A 20,425-nucleotide genomic window follows, 5' to 3' on the forward strand; every position below is an offset into this window, starting at 1 on the left:
CGGACGGCTCTGAGCGCGGGCTCCGGCGCCCGGCTCTCACCTTCACCTTCTGCGGGCGAGGTAGGGGGTCAGCGCGCCGAGTTGCTGGGGCGCGGGGGAGGGAGGCTGGGGCGGCTCCCGGGATAAACTTGACTCTGTCCCCTTCCCCCGCAGGCGCTGCAGAGGGAGCGCCAGGCCCGGGCGGAGTGCGGGCTCGCGCGGCAAGTGAGCGCCGAGGTGAGTGCGGGCGCCGCGGTCCACGCGCCCCCCTCCCTGCCTCCCCGGGCCGCGCGGGTCCCGCGTTGCCTCCCTGGCGTGGAGCCCGGCGTCGGCGGCGGCGCGCGACAGCGGTGGGTGAGGTGGCCCTCGTCCGGGGGCTCTTGCGCGCAGCGGTGCGGGGGCGGCCAGGCGGGCTGGGGACGCAGGGAGAGGCCGGGGCGGGGGTCACGGCCTCGGCTCGCCGCAGACCCGAGGGCCCGCAGCGTTGAGGCGGCCTCTGGATGCCCTAAAGGTGCCGGTGGCTCCCCCAGGTGAAGCCGAGGAAGGCTGCGTCGTGAGGCCGTCGATCGTTTCTTTTCTCACACTGAGGGGCGGCCCTGGGCACCCGTGGTCCTATGTTTAAAATGCCCTGTGGTTTTTGAACTTCAGGTCGCGAAATGGGTCCGAGTGAACCGGAGACCCCGAAAACGGAAACGCAAGGACAGAGAAGAAGTGTTTGAGAAGGTAGGGATCCCCGAAAGAGAGCACTGGATGGAGTTCTTGATCAGTCTCCCCATCTGCCCCCCCTCCCCCGGAATACTTGGTCACAACAATAGGGTAGCATCTTTTTTTTTTCTTACGTTTTAATTAAATTTGCAGTAAACCTTAGATTTATCTAGGTATAGTTCTGTAGAAATACTGATTGATAATCCTAGTGATTATCAATGTACTTTGTTCTCAGAAAGTGAAAACGACCCAGGATGCAGATTTCTTTAGAGCATCAGGACAAAAAAGCCAGTTCTATTACATTATTACATTAGATCAGTAACATCTATTATGGTATATGGTATTATATTATTATGATATAATATCTCTAAAAACCAGCGAGTGTTCTGAATAAATGACCCACAGTATAAGGTTTCTCTGTTTGATCCTGAGAGAGATCACTCACACTCATTAATTTAGACTAAAGAGTACTCTTAAAAATGGAGAGAGAAGATGAAAGTGGTGTATTTTGAAACAGTGGAGGGATTTTGTTTACTTAAAGCAAATGAGAAATTTGTTTTTCTGTATTTAGAATTTCTGTATCCTACTTTGCAGAAGTTTGGATTACATGTTTTCTCCTGAAATTGTATTAAGTTAAAACTTGATTTGTTATTGTAGTAAATATTATGAAATAAGGTAAGTAGTCTGTTATTTCCTGAGTGCTTTTGTTGAAAACTCTTAAAAGTGAATGTTTTTACAAACATTGCAGCAGATAGGATTTTTGTTGGTTTTGCTTTAATTATTTTACTGTTTTTTGATTCTTGAAAGCACCAAGGGATTAAAATAGCAGTGTGTTGTTTTTCTGCTGCTTAGAATGTATGATGAATCATTTCTGAATCTGAAGCCAAATTCTTGCTGATAGCATTGCTGCCAACTTCTGTGATGTGTTGCCTTAGTATGGGCATTGCAGCGTCCGAGAATGTGCACAAAGCACATCATAATGAAGGTGATACCAAAGTTTCAGAGTGCATTTAAGGATACCAAGGGCAGCTTCTGAGAGAATTACAAAAAGAACTGGCCTAGGAGTACAGTCATTTGTAAGGAGACATTTAGTGTGTGAAAAGCCCTTCCCTTTTTAAACAGAGTCATACATATCACTTCAGTTAAACAGTAATAGAAAAAGTGGTCATTCTGAACTGGCTTGAGTTTTCTGACTGTACCTTAGCATGCTATGGTAGGTTGCGTTGGTTTAACTTTTCATGGTCTAGGTGTTTTTAAAAATGTTTGTGAGGTGATGGATGAATGAGATCATAAAATGTCCAAAGAAGGAAAAAGAATTACAAATTGGCTCGTTTAGTGGTTAAAAAAAATATTTTTAGCTATTATTTTTTTAAACCCAAAGTAAGATTATCCAAGCACACGATGTTTCATGCATAAAAGAAGGGGAAACCCTTTGTGGATTACCAGTCACCATCACTACCAAAATCTGAATTTGAAGTAACCATATCTGTGACACCCACTGTGTCACCCATCTGTGACCTGACCACTGCCCTCTGAGAATGAGAAGGCTGGGGACTGAGGGGTTTGCCTTCCAAGAAGATAGGAGTTCTTCACTGAGCATTTCTCCTTGAGAGAGGCTATTGTGTTGGAGCTTATGGGGAGGATGTGCTTCTGACTTTTCTTGGAAATTGTGGGCGGTATTTTTGAGGCGGACACGAAAGTAAAGTGGGTTGGGACTGTCATGCCGAGCTTCCCTTCAGGGAATGAAGCTTAAAGCTGACTAGCGTTGAGGGTGGAGGTGGGGGGAGGGGGGCAAGAAGGGGGGAAGTTTAAAAATTGTGAAAGGGAGTATTAGTTATCAATGTCTCCAGTTTTTCCTCCTGGTTCTGCACAGCAGCTCCGCCCTTTGCCCACTGTTTTGCCTCTGCTGTATCTTGGAGAGAGTTTGGAGTTTACTGAGGCAAAGCATGTGATATTTTCAAGGTCAGGGAGAAAGAGGGTGCGGTTAGCCACCAAGGGCGTTAGAAGTTCTGAAAGGCACAGAAGCTGTACAGCAGCTGGTAGCCAAGGTGTGTCCTCTGATTGCCTGAGTGTCTATTCCAAAATACAGATCAAATTCTGTGGTATTGAATATTCAAACCTAGGTCTTACGTTAACCTTTTGCTGGGATTTGAACCTGTTATTCGTTGGAATCTAGGTTGTTAATTTAGCATGGAGTTGAGCTGTTTTTTAAAATGTTCACCATGCCACAGGTAGAAGCATACTAGTCAACTTTTCTTTTTTCATGCATTTACTGTTTTTCTATAACATTAGAGTCTTTCTCCTTTTATTTATTTTACGTAACCGTAAAATAACAGAGTTGTTTCTGTAGGTTGGACATTAAAAATCTAGCTATCGCTTTTATTTGCCTCCTTTTTCTTGGCTCCTTTCTCTCCCTTCTGCTGCCCTTTCCTCCATCCCCTAAGTCTCTATTTGCATCTTCAGGCCTCAGGCAGGATTCAGCCCCTGGAATGAACGTGGGGGATGACTGGACTGTATTTAACTATGCTAGGTCATAGCATTTTTCCTCTGATTTTTACTGACTAGGGGAAAGCCGTCTTCTGACCTGCCTGAGGAAGGAAAACAAAAAGCAGTGGTGCAAGGCCAGAGTCTTACAAGTGGGCATTTGGCTGGCGTTAAACATTAAAGTATGTAATTTTATAGGAATAATTATTTTCCCTCTTTAAAATCTTGAAAGTGCTAAGGGGTGGACATAACCTGGTATAGCTTGAAATACTAGTTGAGGTTTTCAATGAACTCAGAAGGAGAAGCAAAACAAACTTATCTTGTGCTCAACTATGGGTTAAAATAACGAATAATGAAATCAAGTAAGCTGATTGAGAGGTACCACTGCAAAAGTGATTTCGGATGCTCCCGTGGCCTGTACTGCTGTGTCGTGTCTTTGCCACCCACCCACCAGGTAGCTCTACTGTCTTTCTGTGCCATCTAACAGGTTTTCATTTCTTGTCTTTCTGAAAATGAGGCTTTTTTGGTCTGCATTTTCTCCTATGTTCTTTGACGTTTGTTTCCGTTTTATTTTTATGTTTTAACTCTTTTTTTCCACTGGTGTAACTTAATTTCTTTACATTTTTGTTTGTTTGTTTTTTTAATTTTCAGTTTAAAAACTCACCTCTCTTTTGCTTTTAGTCCTCAGGTATTTTTCTCCTTACATTCTGATATTCTTTCTTTTTCACCATTTCAAGTTCCTTTTATTTAGTTTGAATAATTTACGCAACAGAAAGGCAAGGGGAAGTGAACAACTATACAAAGAACAATTAGGATGAATGGATAAGCCTGCTTTGCAAAGGACTGGTTAAACAATGGTGATACCAACAGTGAATTGTACACTGTATATTTTTAAAAATAATGTTAATAGATTTTACCAAGTGACTGTTGGTTTTGAAAGAACACATTTTTTCCTGCTTTTATCTTTAACTGATTCAAAGATAAATGCCAATTATCCATTGTATTCAAAGATTAAGGACTGTTATAAAGTTCTTATAAATATATACATGTAAATACAATGTTTTGATGCTTCTTTTATCAGTATTTCAGGGATTAGGATATACTGTAGAATAATAATTTATGAAATCATATATTTGAAGAAAATACCTGAATGGTGTTAATGATTTTTTTTTTAGAGAAGGAAAATTCCAGTTTTCATATTTGAAGGAGGCATGCTTCCTACCTTATGCACATCTGATAACAGAGGGAACAAATTTTAAGATACTCATGATGTCAGAAGTATTCACTGGCATACTTTCAAAACATTGGAAATTCAACAATATTAAGCTTTGCTGTTATTATTAACAACCACTCCTTCCTGTGAGTTTGTTTCCAAGTAAGAGTCTTGGCGAGGGTGAGATTGGTCTCTGTTATGAGTAGTCATAAGAAATACTAGGTACAAATGGTTTCCAACAAAAGCACCCTGTAAGGTTACCTTAATTATTCTTTTCTGCTGGAACCTGAAAAATAATACCCTTGAGCATAAAATTTTTTAAATTTCAGTGAAATTTTCCTTGAAATATCGAGTAAAACATGAAAGTCTAGGAAGATGGTTGTGAAAATGGATTTATAATATTCAGTGGCCATTTTAGTAGGAGCCAAAATGATAAATTCAATTTTCTGAATCTTTCAGAGAAAAATACTGGAACTATTTTGTTTGTGATACTAAATTCTGGACCATTTTCACTCTGCTTTTGTTTAACTTGTTCTTTCCACACGCTTGATTCTGAAGTCCTTGATAGACTTGATAATAATTCACAGAACATTTTTTAAATCCAACTTGGTTTAGGCATTTTGCCACTGTTATTGGTCCTTTTACAATTTTACACATTCTAGGAGAATGGTTTTATTACAGTTCTGATACTGAAATATTCAACATGATGAAGGTAGGTACAAATTTTAAACCAATAAAGTCCTTTACTGCTGTTTGTCTTTTGTGACCAAGATCTGTTTTCTATTTGGTTTATGATTTCTGGAAAACAGTATTTAAGACTAATAAAAATTATCTGGTTCTTTCTTGGATCTGTAACAGCAGATGGCAACTGTGTTAGGCTTGACTCTGGATTTCTTAGGATACAAAGCATGGCAGAATGGTGCCAGATGAATTTAGGGAGTGCTGAACCAAAGGATCTTCTTTTCTTTATAGGAACTACTCACATTTAGCAAAATGGTAGGTGCGGCCGCCAGTCTCATGTAATTGAGGCAGCCTTCGTGCTGAGTGGTTTCCCAGACATTGGTGCCCTTTCCTTTTTTCAAAAATGCTCTTGCCCTGTGAGAACTCATAACCAGTCTACATATATATAGCTGTGATCTCTTACAATAGCTTCATTGATACTTGATCTCGTAGAGAAGCTTTATGGATTCGAATGAGTCACCACTCCGGAGGCACCAGCCGCCCTCCCGATCAGTGCGTGCCTTTGTGCCCTGCGTTGTTCTGACTGTGCCTTTGGATGACAACTTACTTGAGTGATGGGGGGAGGCGGAATAATTTATTAAAAATAATTACAAAGAAACCAAACAAAAGGGTAATTACAACACTGTTAATATGCAATTTGTTATATTGCTGAAATATTTGAAACTCAGTCTTTTTTGTGGATCTCCCTTTTTTCTCTGTAAATTTTCTGTACCCGGGTCTCAGATTAGACCTAGTTTCACAGGATCTTAGTTGTTTTTCTTTTTACCCCTTGGCTGGATCGAGATAGAATTGCTGATAAAATGTGTTTTTGATAGCCTCACGAAGGAATTCTGACCTGTATAGTTTTGTATCATTACATTTTCATCTATTTCATAGGTTTATTTTTTTTTAAGACCCTGCAGTTCTTTAAAAAAAAAAAAAAGTGAGAATTCCGAGGGTGCTGAAATTCCTTCCCATTTTCAGCTGACACAATAGGAAAAATTTAAAGTATTGTTATCCATTTACCCTCACGCACTTATTCACATATTTTGAAAAGAACCTTTGAATGGAACTATTAATATAATAATAGCTGACACTTGTCATGTGTCAAGCACTCTTTTAAGTGCTTTACATATATCAGCTCATGTAAATGTACCATTAAAGTAGTGTCACAAAATAGCAATATGATATGAGGATGTTGTAGTCTGCGTCAAGCACTTTGTGAAGGTAGATGAATTATAAACAAGTCGAATAATTGCTGTAGAAGAGAATGCTTTGGGCATGATTTTAAAATTCTTTTTAACCCAGGCTATTGACAGTCCTAGACCACCAACGTTTAAAGCATACGTTTCAAAGTTAGGAAAATCTCAACCAGCATGTATTTTGAAAACACTTGAAAGTGTGCAGATAATTACACTGGTGTTGATTTTAGCAGATTTGATGCCAGCAGCCGTCAACTCTTATATGCCGTGAGAGATGAAAGCCATTTTAATATAAAACATAAGAGTTTGGCTAGAAAAGGAAGGCGGGCAGGGAAAAATTTCGTGACTTTTAGTTTTATAGGAAGCATTAGTTACATTCCTGTGACAGAATGCTTTCCTTGGCAATCATTCCTCATATTAGGCATTTTAGTGAACTGCTGTTTGTGCCTGGTGTCATATGGCACTAATAAGACGCGTTATTTTAGTAGCACCTCCTGGTGTCAGTGTAGTTTAGGGCCTGTCATTGTTTCCATTAATCTTCTATTTTAGGAGGTTGACACTAGCATGTGTCTTTAAGTCTAGCCAACATATATTTCATTTATATTTTTGGGTCTCTGCACAAAGGGAAAAAGGACACTCTGGCCTTGTGTCTTCAGTGCTTAGAAAAGGACCTAATTATATACACCCTCGGCAAATATTTGTTGAATCAACTAGATGCGTGAATCTCACTAATGGTACCTTTTATATAAAGTCTTGCCTGGCTTTTGCATTAAGGAATTTTAATGACAGAGTTTTTCACTGAAGCACATTTGAGCTTTACTGTCAGTCGTGGGTCATCTTTTTCATCTTTTCTATAAAAAGCTCAAAGCCAGGAAGACTGACCACTGACTCCAAGTCTGCCTTCTACTTATGTGCTCCTTAAGTCTGTCGCTTGAGTTTTGCTTTTATCTGAAAATCTTTGTATTTTGGCCAGTTAAGCCAATTTGTATTATAAAAATTAATATTTTCCGTTTTATGATACATTTTTTTCTTTTGTCCTTTTTTTGGTATTTAGGAAGGCTTGTGTTTTTGTTCTAATGGTTACTTTCACATGATAACACATTTTTGCCTCTTGTTAACTTTTGTTTGCTCGAGTGTGTTGATTTCTCTGCAATATTTAATATCTAAAATTAGATGTTAACCTTTTCTCACCGCTCTCCTCTTTATCTTCCATCCTGTGACTTAAATAAAGTGTTTTATCTTTCAGTTTCCAGATAAATACCTGTAACACAGTCAACAAACTAATGTATTTTTCATATAATTTTGCCATCTCCTTTACCCTTTGTGATAGCTGTACTATATCTACAAGTCAGAGCATGTAGCCATTACATATTATACTGTATCCTTTATAAAATCACTTAGCTTTAATTCTGCAAGTAAGTCTATTTAATGCTCATCATCTATCCTTTTATTGATCTTTAGTCATTTTGGTTTTTTGAAGCTAGTTCTGTAGTGGATTTCTCAGGAAGAGCTTGGGGCAGCAGTATTTCCTGAGCTCTTGTATGTTTATAAGTTTATACTCTTTGTACGTGAAGGTCAGTTCAACTAAACATAAAATCCTTGGCTCATATTTTCTTTAAGTATCTTGAATATGTCCCTCCATTGTCTTGCATAAAGTCTGACACTAGCCTCATTTCTTTTTGTCAGAGTGACCTGCTTTTTCTCCTGGATGCCCAGATATTATTTTTTAATTCCAAAAATTTTTATTTATTTCATTGTGGGTCCATTTTCCCAACTGTCACTCACTTTTGAACTTTATTTTCTTCATCTGTAAAATGAGAATAATGACAACTGTTTTTGCTTGCTCAGAGAGTGAATTTGAAGACTAAATGAGATACTATATGTAAAGTGCTTTAAGTTTATTTTACTTCTTACTCTTTAAAGCCCCTTGTTGTCAGGAACTTTAAAATTTTAAGAGTATTTCATTTTAGTCAGTTGGATTTGAGTTGGCTTTATATTTGTGAGAAATCTAAGTAGATACTCCGAAGTCTACTTTCAGTATATCACAATAAATAAGCTCACTGATCCACTTGGGCAGAACTACTGGCCTAAAAGCACTGTTACTTTTTGCAAACACCTCTTTAGAAATTCCATCGCCATCATATTTCTCTCATGTTAGTTTCCTACAAAAAACTCTGGGTTTATGTAATTTTCATTTAGATGTGCATAAAACAACACAGAGGAAAAAAAGGACTCTATTCTTCAGAGAGCTGAAGACCTTAAATGAATCTAATCAGTCAGCATATTTTCTTAGATTTGTTATATGTAAGGCCTTGTGTAAGAAGCTGCTGGAAAATACCAAAGAAACAGGAGATGTCATTTCTGGCCATGGGAGATAAAACACACAACATATCAAAGATCATTTCCAAAATAGCATGTGATAAATCCAAACCAGTGTAGCACAAACCAAGGACATGAGTATGTATATGTTGCATTTTACCTGAGGCTACCCTCGACTAAGGGTTTCCATTCCTGGGCCTTGTTTTGATAAAGCAACCCTTTACACATGCAGGCTGGAAGTTATGGTGGGAAATTGGGTAATTGAATTAACTGAATCCATTTTAATGCTTTTACCTGATTTGTAAGCACAGATAGGGGTTTGATTGACATACATGTAAATAGTGTTAGTGTCTTTATTTGAATATGTGATTTTAAAAAATAAATGCATCCATGTTCTGGAAGTAAGGCTGGAACCCATCATAGAAATTCTGCTGACACTTGTGATTCAGAATGATTTGGAAACTCAAGGCTAGAAATGCAATACTGTCTTTGATTCTGTGTAATGCATTCCTTATTAAATTCTATATTTACTTAAACAATTTATTTACTAACTTCATTGCATATCCACAACATGCAAAACCCTTAGTAAGGAGTAGGGAGCACAGAGGAATGGAAAATAGTCCTCAGAGATTTTACTGTTGAGATGTAAAAAACTGGAAAGAAAGCAGAATTGAATCAAACTCATTTCAGAGATAACATCAGGTATATATACAGAGTGATTTGGATCTCAAGGAAAGGAAGTTGTATCACTTTGGGTTATTTGCATTATCCACAAGCCTTGGCTAATGAAGTGATACAAATATCGCTATTGGTTCCAGTTCATTCAACTCTTAATGCATTGTAGAGTTGAGGATGTCATAATTTCTGTTCCCAAAATTCAGGTTGTTTTCATGAGAACCTACTGAAACTGGGAAGTCAGTAGAGCTGATCCTTGAACAACTTGGAGGGTAATCCAGGAAAAACTTTCAGTGAGTCCCCATATCTGAGGTTCCTCCATAACCCTGGATTCAGCTACTTATGGATCATGTAGTTCCGTAGTATCCACTAGTGAAAAATATCCATGTGTAAGTGGGCCACATGCAGTTGAAACTCACATTGTTCAAGGGGAAGCTGTACTTCTCTTTGTCTCGCTAATGTCAAGTCAGAGTGCTGCTGCAAACTTAGGCTACCTCTGAACTTGAGGGTGTAAGTTTTTCATTCTTTGACTTGTGTCTTTCAGTTTTGGATTTTTTCCCTTCCCTTGTGGTTTGAAGGCGAAATGAGAATATTACAGGTGGGGACTTCCAGGGGTCTTCAGAGTTTCCCCCTCTTGTTGGTTTTTGGATGTTGTGTTATTTTACCCAGAAAGTTTCCCATGTGTTTTCAGCACTGCAGATGACTTTTTTTTTAACAGTATTTCTAAAGACAGTTATATACTCCTTTTATTTATTTACTTTTCCCCTTTTATTTTTGATGATGAGAACAAATGAACTTGTCAGGTGGGCCACAAAAATGGCATGAAGTGTATATCCAAATCATTGATCATTTTATGTATCCTATAAAACAAACAAGGATTGGTTTTTTGGAGTATTAAAATCTAAATCATACCTCTGTGAAGATTCAGATTTTATGTATATGAAAGCAATTAAACTGTTTCCCTGCTGCTGTTGAAGTCGCTTCAGTCGTCTGACTCTGCGACCCCATAGATGGCTGCCCAGCAGGCTCCACCGTCCCTGGGATTCTCCAGGCAAGAACACTGGATTGGGTTGCCATTTCCTTCTCCAGTGCAAGAAAGTGAAAAGTGAAAGTGAAGTTGCTCAGTTGTGTCCAGACACCTAGCGACCCCATGGACTGCAGCCTACCAGGCTCCTCCATCCATGGGATTTTCCAGGCAAGAGAACTGGAGTAGGGTGCCATTGCCTTCTCCAAACTGTTCCCCTAACTAATGCCAATGAAACTGTGTAAAATAGGGAAAATGGTCTCAGAATATAGGTCTTGATTTTTCTGACATATTCACTGAAAAGGCAACAGTAGTCATTTTATGTGGTTTCATGTATAACTGAAAGTAGTAACACTCATTCTGTTAATTTTCTGGGGCAATTTTTGTTTGGTGTCCAAGAAAAATTTGTGATATTCATTCATGAATAGCATGAGATGTTCAAGTGAGAATCCAGAAGAGAAACAGAACATACTGCTGGACTATATTCATTTATGGATTGGTTTCTGATGTTTTCTCCTTAACTGTCACACATACAAGCTTTAGTTTAAAGTGTCGAAAGATGCAATTTTATATTTATTCTTGACATTAAAGGTAAAGGATGCTGAGTGCTCTCATAGACAACAGAAGATAGCGATTCTGATTCTCTTAACTTTATTGAATTATATGTTGTATATATTTTATATGCTAGGAAACTCACTCATGTGCAGTTGTACAGCCCCTTAAGTTTTAGAACAGGTTACTCGGGGCTGGTGTGCAGGGATGACCCAGAGGGAGGATAAAGGGAGGAAGGAGGTGAGAGGGGGGTTCAGGAGGGGGAACTCATGTACTCCTGGGGCGAATTCATGTCAATGTAGGGCAAAACCAACCAATATAATATTGTAAAATAAAAATAAATTTAAAAAATTAAAAAAAAAAAAGTTCCCCTGTATCCATTCACGGTCAGTCGCTATCGGTAACCCCGTGCAGCTACTAGTCTGCTTCCTGTCTTTATAGCTTTGCCTTTTCTAAAGATGTCATATAAATGGAATCATGTGCACTTGGGTCTCTTGGATCTGGCTTCTTTTGTTTATCATAATGTCTTGAGGACCAGTGATGGTCCTCTGGAGCCAGTTTCTCTGCCTGCTCATCAGCACTTGATATCAGATTTTTTTATGTTAGCCATTCTTACGAGTGTTAAGCCATATATTTTAATACGTTAAGGCTTTTGTTTCTTGTGAGGATCTGTAAGTGTCTAAATAATCCTGATAAGGTTTTGTCCTCCATTTTGCAGATCCGAAGGCAGTAGTGCATTCACTGGAAAATCTGAGTGTCTCACCCAGGATCCCCAGATGAGTCACTGAGCCTAGAGTCCGCAGGCGTCAGTTGTAGTGACCTACTTTTGTTCCCACTCTGTCTCCCTCTGACTCTGGTCCTCTTTGTCCGCGTAGCCTTGTTAGCTGTTGCTTTCTTTTGATTCCTGTAGAATAATTCATTCTTATGTCTCTGGGATTTTGACTGATAAAATCCAGTTGTTTTCTGCAGAGGGGTCCTGATGTCTTGGAGAGGTTACTCTCCTCCCTGCAGTGTGCAGACCTTGGGGGGCCTCAGACCTTGAGTGGCTTGGGCCTGGCTCCCATGGTGGCCCTCTTTGACTGCACCACCACCTCGCATCCTGTCAAATGGAGATAGGTGTCTTGCCAGAGTCTTTTGGGAGTTAAGTGAGGTGTCTCATCTAAAACAGCTGGCATTTACTAAGTATTTAGTATGTTTTAGAGCGCCTCTTCAAATAAGATGGTGAAAGACTGACTACCTAATGGTATGCGGATAGACACCATTCATTTGGTTTTTTTCCTTCTCCACAATAATGAGACAGGAAAACATTCTTAAGTTTATTTACAGACCCCCCAAAAAAAGCCATACACCCCTAAACAGCCTCGATTTCTTGCTGTAATTGTTCTTCAGTTTGCAGCAAATATGGGCATAATAGGCATAAAAGTCTGTTAGGTTTTGTCTTTGTCTTTTGACTTTGTTCAAGAAGGCCAGTCCTGCTTCTCAGCTCTCATCTACTGTTTCACTTGCGTCTCTCTTCGCTTTGTCCACTATAATAGAATAAATTGTCATTGTTCTTGTTCCAAACAGGAAGCTCTCAAAGTGCTCTTCAGGCTGTTGATAAGATTTCTGTTCTAGCAAAGCTCCATTTTAAATGAGTCTATAATCATTTTTTGTGCTCAAGTCATCACTTTTGTTTCGTCTCCTCAAACTTTTGAAGTTCCTTTGAAGGCTGGTGGAGCTTATACAAATACCAGCTAATGAATGACACTTAGTATTGGGCGCACCTCCTCCTCTGTTGTCATTTGCCGTCATTTCTGGTCTAAGGAGAGAACCGTAACCTTTCACTAGGCAGGGTTGCAGTGTTTAATTTATTTCATGACAGAAAGTGAATTTTAGTACAGGTGGTTGTCTTGAAATGCTTATATACTCTAAAATGGTTCTTGGTCATGTTGAGTTTCTAACATAGTTTAGAACATTGTTTTTGTAACTGGCAATCTCATCTTTGTGTAGTACAGCAGCACAGAATATCAGGAAGAACTAAGAAGTTGAGGTAACTTCAGAAACTAAAATCACCTCCAACAAGGAGCTGTCTTAAATAACTGGAAAAATTACAAATCGAGCACCTGGAGGAGTGCGCTAGTGACTATAATGTTATGAAAGCTACTTGAAGTCCTTGACACTTAAGTGTGCCGGGCCAGAAGAGCGCACGGAGGTTGGGAGAGCGTCCGGTGGAGAGCTCAACAGCTCACGCTTCACTTCATCACTTTATGTGGGATGCAGTATGGGGTTGGAGTAGCTAGGCTGGGGGAGGGCCTTTGGGCCTGTCTAACTCCAACCCTTGCTTTACACGTGAGAACTTGAAGGTCCACAGTACTGACCTGGGACCAGCCCCAGCTCTGTCCCACTGTGCTCTTTTCAGCCTTCTACTGGAACAGCTCCCGAAGTGGGCTTGTGGAAGCGGGGAGCAGCTTTGGATTCTGGCCGAGGAGAAATCCGTGCAGCTGGTCTCTTGTGTCATGGAGCAGGGACACCTGAGCAGGGTGGAAAGGACGCCATGGGAGACTCGGGCTGCCCATCCAAGGCCACTCCCTGTGGCCTGGAAACTCGTCCAGATTGGGGTCTTTGCATGGAGAACCCTCGAGTGCTGACTTGGCTAGGTGTGGACTGAGTCAGATTTTGAAAGCTCAGGCCTTCCAAAGAGTGGGCAAGACTCTTGATGAGATAGTGAGGTGTCTGCAAGGATTGGTGTGAAATTTTGCTTTTCATGTTGTTAGTGAACTTTACAAGATATAGATCATTTAAGGTTTTTGTGATATTTGTCATGGACCAAGCAACTATGACATGAAAATCAGTTTTTGCTTTGTAATCAAACAACAAATCAAAAATGTTGTTGCTGTTTTTAATCCAACAACAGTGTGACCCAATAACAAGGCATTACATTTTGGAATGCAGTAAAGCTACTCTCACAAATGCCTTTTCTTCAGCCTGTACATGTATTTTTTAATGTATATATTATAATTTTTTCTAAATGCAAGACTGCTTTTCATGTTTAAATATACTCATCCCTTGATGCTTTACAGATTTAAAGTGAAGTTTTTCTGTGGTTTTCTGACTTGGCTATTGGCTTATGGGCCAGATGACACCAGCTCTACCCCCAAAACAGTATCAATAAATGCTGAACTTGGGTTATGAAAGGTTGAGCTCCCCAGAACTCTCTCTACTATTGGCAGGACAAAGTGAATGGGAATATTGTGGTTTAGGGAAGGAACTGGCTTGTGTGTTCTCTGCAACACAACTGGCAGGTAGTTTCCCAGATGGACAGATGAACAGAAAAGGTAGGTACTGAGCCGTTGCATTTGTGCTGAAGGCGCCCTTCCCAGCAAAACGAAAGGTGCCGGAGAGAATGCGCTGGTTGATACTCCTGTATTGCTAACACCTGGTGTACTTTGAGTCTTTATTAAACGCTAAGTCACTGGCATGGTTAACAGTAGCATTACCTAATCTTCGAGCACTGGGTTATCATAAGACAAATCTAAATGATGCTGAACTATCTTCTGACAGAGGATCACTGAGGTACCACTGTGCGTGTATGGCTTGGGTGCCTGTGCATGCGAACACACAGTTTACCCATTTCCCTGCCCCTTGACCTGTGAGCAGGGGAGGTTTGGGCCGAGGCCTGCTCTGTGATCACTATCTCTCCCATCTTGGAGGAAGGCTGCAGCCGCTATTTCCAGAGCTGGCGCTGTTTGTGTCTGCGTCTGACTCTGACTCATGCTTCCCTAGAACTGCCCTGTGCATAATGCAGAGTCATTGTCATCAAGAGCCATCCTAGGGAGAGGCTCAGTGGAAAAAGTGAAGGTGGAACAAACCTGTCTCCAGAACAGAAGGTGAAAAATACTTTTCTGCATAGTTTCGCTCAACTTCACATTGGGTTTTTGGGGAACTGCTGTCATCCAGTGGAGTTCAAGATAACAGAAGAGAGGAAATCTGACTTGTTGCTACAAGACTCCTTGCTCTAGTGTTCAAATTCTTGACTAGGAGAAGAGAAGCGAGTAAAACACCGGAAGTGATTGTTATAGTTTGTGAACATGTATTCGTAGTTTCTCGGTTTTTAATTTTTTATATCAGACCTGTTTTGCAATCATACACTGTTACAGAGAAGAGAGAGGGATGCATTATAAATATATGTGACCTTCAATATTCTTATTCAGTTCAGTTCAGTTCAGTTCAGTCGCTCAGTCGTGTCCGACTCTCCGCGACCCCATGAATCACAGCACGCCAGGCCTCCCTGTCCATCACCAACTCCCGGAGTTCACTCAAACTCATGTCCACAGAATCGGTGATGCCATCCAGCCATCTCATTCTCGGTCGTCCCCTTCTCCTCCCGCCCCCAACCTTTCCCAGCATCAGAGTCTTTTCCAGTGAGTCAACTCGTCTCATGAGGTGGCCAAAGTATTGGAGTTTCAGCTTTAGCATCAGTCCCTCCAATGAACATCCAGGATTGATCTCCTTTAGAATGGACTGGTTGGATCTCCTTGCAGTCCAAGGGACTCTCAAGACTCTTCTCCAACACCACTTGTCTTTAAAATGATCTTCCAATAATCTTGGAGGGTGAGACACATTATTTAAATGAAGGTTAGAGAGAAAGAAGTATTTCTGTGGTACTCGTGGGAATTTTTCTGTGAAAAACTGTTAACAGCATATTTAAAAGTAACTTCCTTTTTTAAAAAGACAGCTCATTATAGTAAATCTTAATATCAGAAATAATTCAAAATTAAAATAAGTAAACAATAAAATGCTGTTTTGATAATAGTTCAGTTTTAACAATAGCTCGGTAGAGAAGAGTTCAGTTGTCAAGAACGTTTACTTCCCAGGCAGTTTCCCGATTCTAGTTTTCTTGGCAAGAGACATGTTAATCTGTTGTGAACAGACACTTTTTTTCTTCTTTTCCCGGAACACGTGTGGTTTCCATTAACTTCTCTCGCCACAGAACTTTGGAGATGGCCACAGCTAATGCTTTGTGGGTCATCTGCACTCTTAGAAGTAAATTGAAATCATAAAGTACATTTCCTCCCCACTAGAGTCCTTCATGGTATTGAAATCCCATATTCACCTCTTACTTGCTTTTTTATCTTGAATAAACTAGCCTGTGTACGCCTCAGTTTCCTCATCTGTAAAATAGTTACCACAAAGCACTTAGCAAAGAGCTGGCCCTGTCACTGCTCACCAACAGTAGTTATTAATGTTATTGGTGATGGTCTTTTTCAGGGCATAAAGGGCTTTTTTTTACCAGGGCATAAAGTCATTTGTTATTGGTGGTATATTAATGAGAACAGAAGGAACCCTGAGAACCAGTAAGCTAGACCAAGGAATGTAACTATGGGAGGAATGGCCATAAGGGTGTGAGTTTTGAACATTAGGCTGGTGTCTGTAGGACCAGCTGAAGTGTCCCCAGAGTTAAGACCAAGGAGGCAGCCTCATCACTGCCTTGACAGGTCCCAGCCATGCCTCGAGGTGCAGCTGTCTCCTAAGCTGACACAGGAATCTGCTTTTTGGGGCCACTGCCTCAGGGAAACACTGCCTGGCATTCTGTTGGAAGTTTCCACTGGGATCCTCCAAAGAGAATTTTAGTTGATGTCATCAGAGCTGTGTTATTGATTTGGCTTCACATCTTAATTAAAGTGATCTTAATTTGCAAAAAGTGTGGCCATCAAGAAATACAGTGCTTGTTGGTGTATTGAGCTTCCAAGAAGCTTTTGAAAACAAGTGTTGCGATAACCCCATACACATATCCTAGGTCTGAGTTTGCAGTAATATGATTCTTACGTAGAACTGACTTGGAGTAGTAAGTTTCCCCAGGTGCTGACTTACTAATAGAAACCGCCCAGACACAGAAGAAATGGGCCCAGTGTTTATCTCAGCTATGAGTAGTGGCTTGTGCCTGATTTTAAAAAGGCTTCTCAGAATGTCCTTGCTCATGTAAACCCAGGATCAATATTTTTGGGGAAGAAATCTTTATAGATAAGCCATAATAGTACTTGATAATCAGATCTCATTTTCAAGTAGTTAAAAGGGTCATTGGACAAAACTATAGACTAACTTTGGCTTTTTAATTGCTAACGATTTAAGCTCCACATGCCCTCTAAATTATGAGCATGCTTAAATTTTTTATGGGAAGGAAAGTACGTTTTTTCAGATGTTACACTAGCCAGCTTGCTCCGTCAGATTATGAAGGTTGCCACTTTTATTCACCTAATCCCTCCTTTTCCCTTGCGACGTGTATTTTAAATAGAGATTAAGGAATGAGAGAGAGAGTGGGATGGGACGAGGGGAAAGAGTCATGAGAACACACTGCTGGTCGTTTTTGTTAGTTCTTGGCATTCTTGGAATATTCTTACCTCTGTTGACAGAGAGCAGTCAGGGTGCAGTTCAGAAGCAGTTAGGGTGGTGTGGGCCCCTAAGGAGGCCGCTGGAACGTTCTCCCTATTTCCTCCCAGGCAGAGCAGTGAGAGCCACTGGAGGGATTTCCTAGGCAAGGGGGCACCTCTCAGCTGAGAGCCACAGCAGCGTGAGGTGGTGTTTTTCTGTACTCCAAGCCCAAGCACGGGGTCTGCCAGTAGGTCTGTTGGTCACTGTGTCTCTGAGCAGAGGGAGAACAGTTTTATTGCTTTCTTCCCAGAGTAGAGGAAATGCTTAAGAGCGGTGGGAAAGCAGGGGACAAATATAGTATTTCCCTTTTCCTGCCTGAATACTCTTTTCCACAACATTTCATTTTCATAAGATCCTATCCACTTCAGCTAAAAATAATTCACACCGTTTCTATCAGTTTAGCCCTCTTAACCACTTATGTACTTTTTTTTTCTCTCCCCTATTCAGAAACTTTTATACAGGGATGTATATGATGGTCCTAAAATGCATGTCTTCTGCACATGGTATATGCTCTGAAGCTGCCAGCTGGGACCTTCTGTGAGTAGGTGGCAGGGGCAGTCTTGTTGGCCTGGCTATGGGTGGTCAGGAAACTCCAGAGACTCTGATTAGCTTATCCTCACACTTACTTCTTTCATGACCCTTTTTCTAGCTGGGGCTCTTTTGTACGCTTGTCACCCTGACCCTTCCAACCTTCCGTCTATGAGCCGTGTCAGCCCATGGCACTCAGACTTGGCCCCAGAGGCCATTCTGGTTCTGTAGTAACAGTGCCAGATCCCATCTAGTCGCTTGTTGTGTTGCAAAGACGGTCTGTCATGAGTCTGCAAAGCAGAGCTAGTGAGTTTATTTAGTAGCTGCTTGGCGAAAGTTGCCTCTTTTAAGAGATGGGAGTGCAGGCGTTGTAGGTTGACTTAGGCTGTTGTGCATAGTGTGCCTGATTTACCAGATTATGTTTTTCTGATTATGTAAAATTATTAAGTTGATCCCGATTTTAACAAAACCTAAGTTTGAGGTAGGTGGCTTGTGTTAGATTTTAATACATGAACATAAGATTTTAATACATAAGAATTTCTGTAGTTTCTCATTTCCTAATTGCTTTGGATGTCTATTATCGTGCATAGCCTAGTGCCTGGCCTGGCTTTGCCCATTACAAAGGTCTTGCTTGTGTTCGCAGGGGGCTGGACTCTGTTCCCAGGCCCCAGCACTGCCTCCGCCGGCAGCGCCCAGTAATAAGTAAGCTACTCGTGGTTACTGGCTAATAGGGCCATGACCCGGTTTGAACTACATAATGAGGAAAGAGCAGATTTATTTGCTCCTCTTACATGACTCCCTCCCCTCATGCTCCTTTATTATCTTTAAGAGGAAATTGAATAGCAAAATTCTGCATTCTCATAATGTTAATAGCCTGATGTCATCTTTTCCACTCTGGAGTCAAGAAAATAAGAGAGACAACCAAAACACAGATTTAACACTTTGTAGCTGTCCAGGGCTTCAACTGTAGACTCTCTGTGTATATATGTGTTGTTAACTGCTTGTGTAAGGTGTAATGTACATACCATATAATTCAGTGTATAGTTCACTGGTTTTTAGAAAATTTGCCAAGTTGTGCAGTCAGCACCAGAATCCAGTCTTAGAAAATTTCCATCATCTCAGGAAGATCCCTGGTGGCAATTAGCAGTCACTCCTTATTTCCCCTGGTCTCCCAAGCACCGGGCAGCCAGTAATCTACTTCCTGTTTTTATACTATAAGTTTGCCTTTTCTGGACTTCATATCAGTGGAATAACACAGTATATGGTATTATGTATTTGCCCTGTCACTTAATGTTTTTGAAGGTGCATCCACATTGTAGCATGTGTCAGTAGTTTGTCCCTTTTTACTCCTAAGTAGTATTCTGTTATGTGGATAGATATACCACATTTTTGTATGTCTGTTCACAGGCGAGGGACATTGTTATTGTTTCTGGTTTGGGGCTATCTTTATCCCTAGTTGCTCAGTTGGTAAAAGAATCTGCCTGCAATATAGGAGACCTGGGTTCAATCCCCAGGTTGGGAAGATACCCTGGAAAAGGAAATGGCAACCCACTCCAGTGTTCTTGCCTGGAGAATCCCAGGGACGGGGGAGCCTGGTGGGGCTTCTGTCTATGGGATCACACAGAGTCGGATACGACTGAAGTGACTTAGCAGCAGCAGCAGCAGCAACCCACTCCAGTACTCCTGCCTGGAGAGTTCCATGGACAGAGGAGCCTGGCAGGCTGCAGTCCATGGGATGGCAGAGTTGGACACAGCTGTGCAACTAACTTTCAAACTTTCAACTTAAAGACTCACATAAGTTTTTGTGTGGATATGTGTGAAGTTTTTTTATGTTTTGGGTGTTTTTTTTTTTTTTGGTGGCTATATGCTTTTAGTCTTCTGGGTAGTTACCTAGAGGTCATACAGTAAATTTACGTTTAACTTTTTAGGAACCTGCCAGATTGTTTTCCAAAATGGTTACACCCTGTTACATTCCTACCAGTGATGTATGAGGTTTTTGTTTTTTCCACATCCTTAATCACAAACCATATTTAAGGAATAACCTTAATCTTTGACTGTTTTTCAAGTATCCTTCTGCACAGAAGAAAGCTAGGAAAAATTTTCAGGTTTTTGCAATTTTTTAAACATCTTTAATACAGGTTAACTAAAATTACAGTCCTTGGTACTCAATTCTCTCTAATGTCTAGATTCTACCAGCAGGTTTGGTTGTAATAGTTTGTCAACTTTCCATTTTGTGTTTTTTTTTTCTTATAAACTTGATATAAAATTAGATTAGTTTACTTTTAGAAGGGATTTTATATTTGTACTTTTCTTTTTTTAGTTTCTCTTATTATTCAAACCAAAGGTTGTAAGTTTCTATTTCTGATTATGTATGTTGTTTTAATATAGAGTAGACACATGTATATATAGAATCATGTTTTATGGCACTTTAAATAATTAAAGTTTCTAGCTTACAGAATTGGGTAGCTTTTAAGGTTTCTTAAAAATGCAACTAAAGGATGTTTGTGTAAATCTGGGCTATTTTCAGAGACCTCATAAAAGTTGTCAGGAAGAATCTGTGATATCACTTGACATAGCAGGGATTACTGTACATTTTCAAGACCAAGTGTTGAAAGT

At 40.4% G+C, this 20,425-nt stretch overlaps 1 protein-coding gene across 9 annotated transcripts in view; it reads left to right on the plus strand.

Annotated features, from left to right (window-relative positions):
• Nucleotides 1-20,425, plus strand: part of AOPEP (aminopeptidase O (putative)) — a 432,382-nt gene that overhangs the window by 352,239 nt on the left and 59,718 nt on the right. For 7 of the 9 annotated variants that reach the window (XM_055427422.2, XM_055427423.2, XM_055427418.2 and 4 more), the window contains exons 12-13: nt 154-216; nt 628-702. In XM_055427422.2, coding sequence (XP_055283397.2) covers nt 154-216; nt 628-702 — 138 coding nt within the window. Of the gene's footprint in view, nt 1-153; nt 330-627; nt 703-20,425 lie in introns of all 9 variants that reach the window. The other 2 variants (XR_008686140.2, XR_016037874.1) reach the window with 1 other exon arrangement.

This window comes from Moschus berezovskii, chromosome 7 (genome assembly GCF_049115385.1).
Source record: "Moschus berezovskii isolate FMDL1 chromosome 7, NW_MosBer_1.0, whole genome shotgun sequence".
Taxonomy (NCBI): Eukaryota; Metazoa; Chordata; class Mammalia; order Artiodactyla; family Moschidae; genus Moschus; species Moschus berezovskii.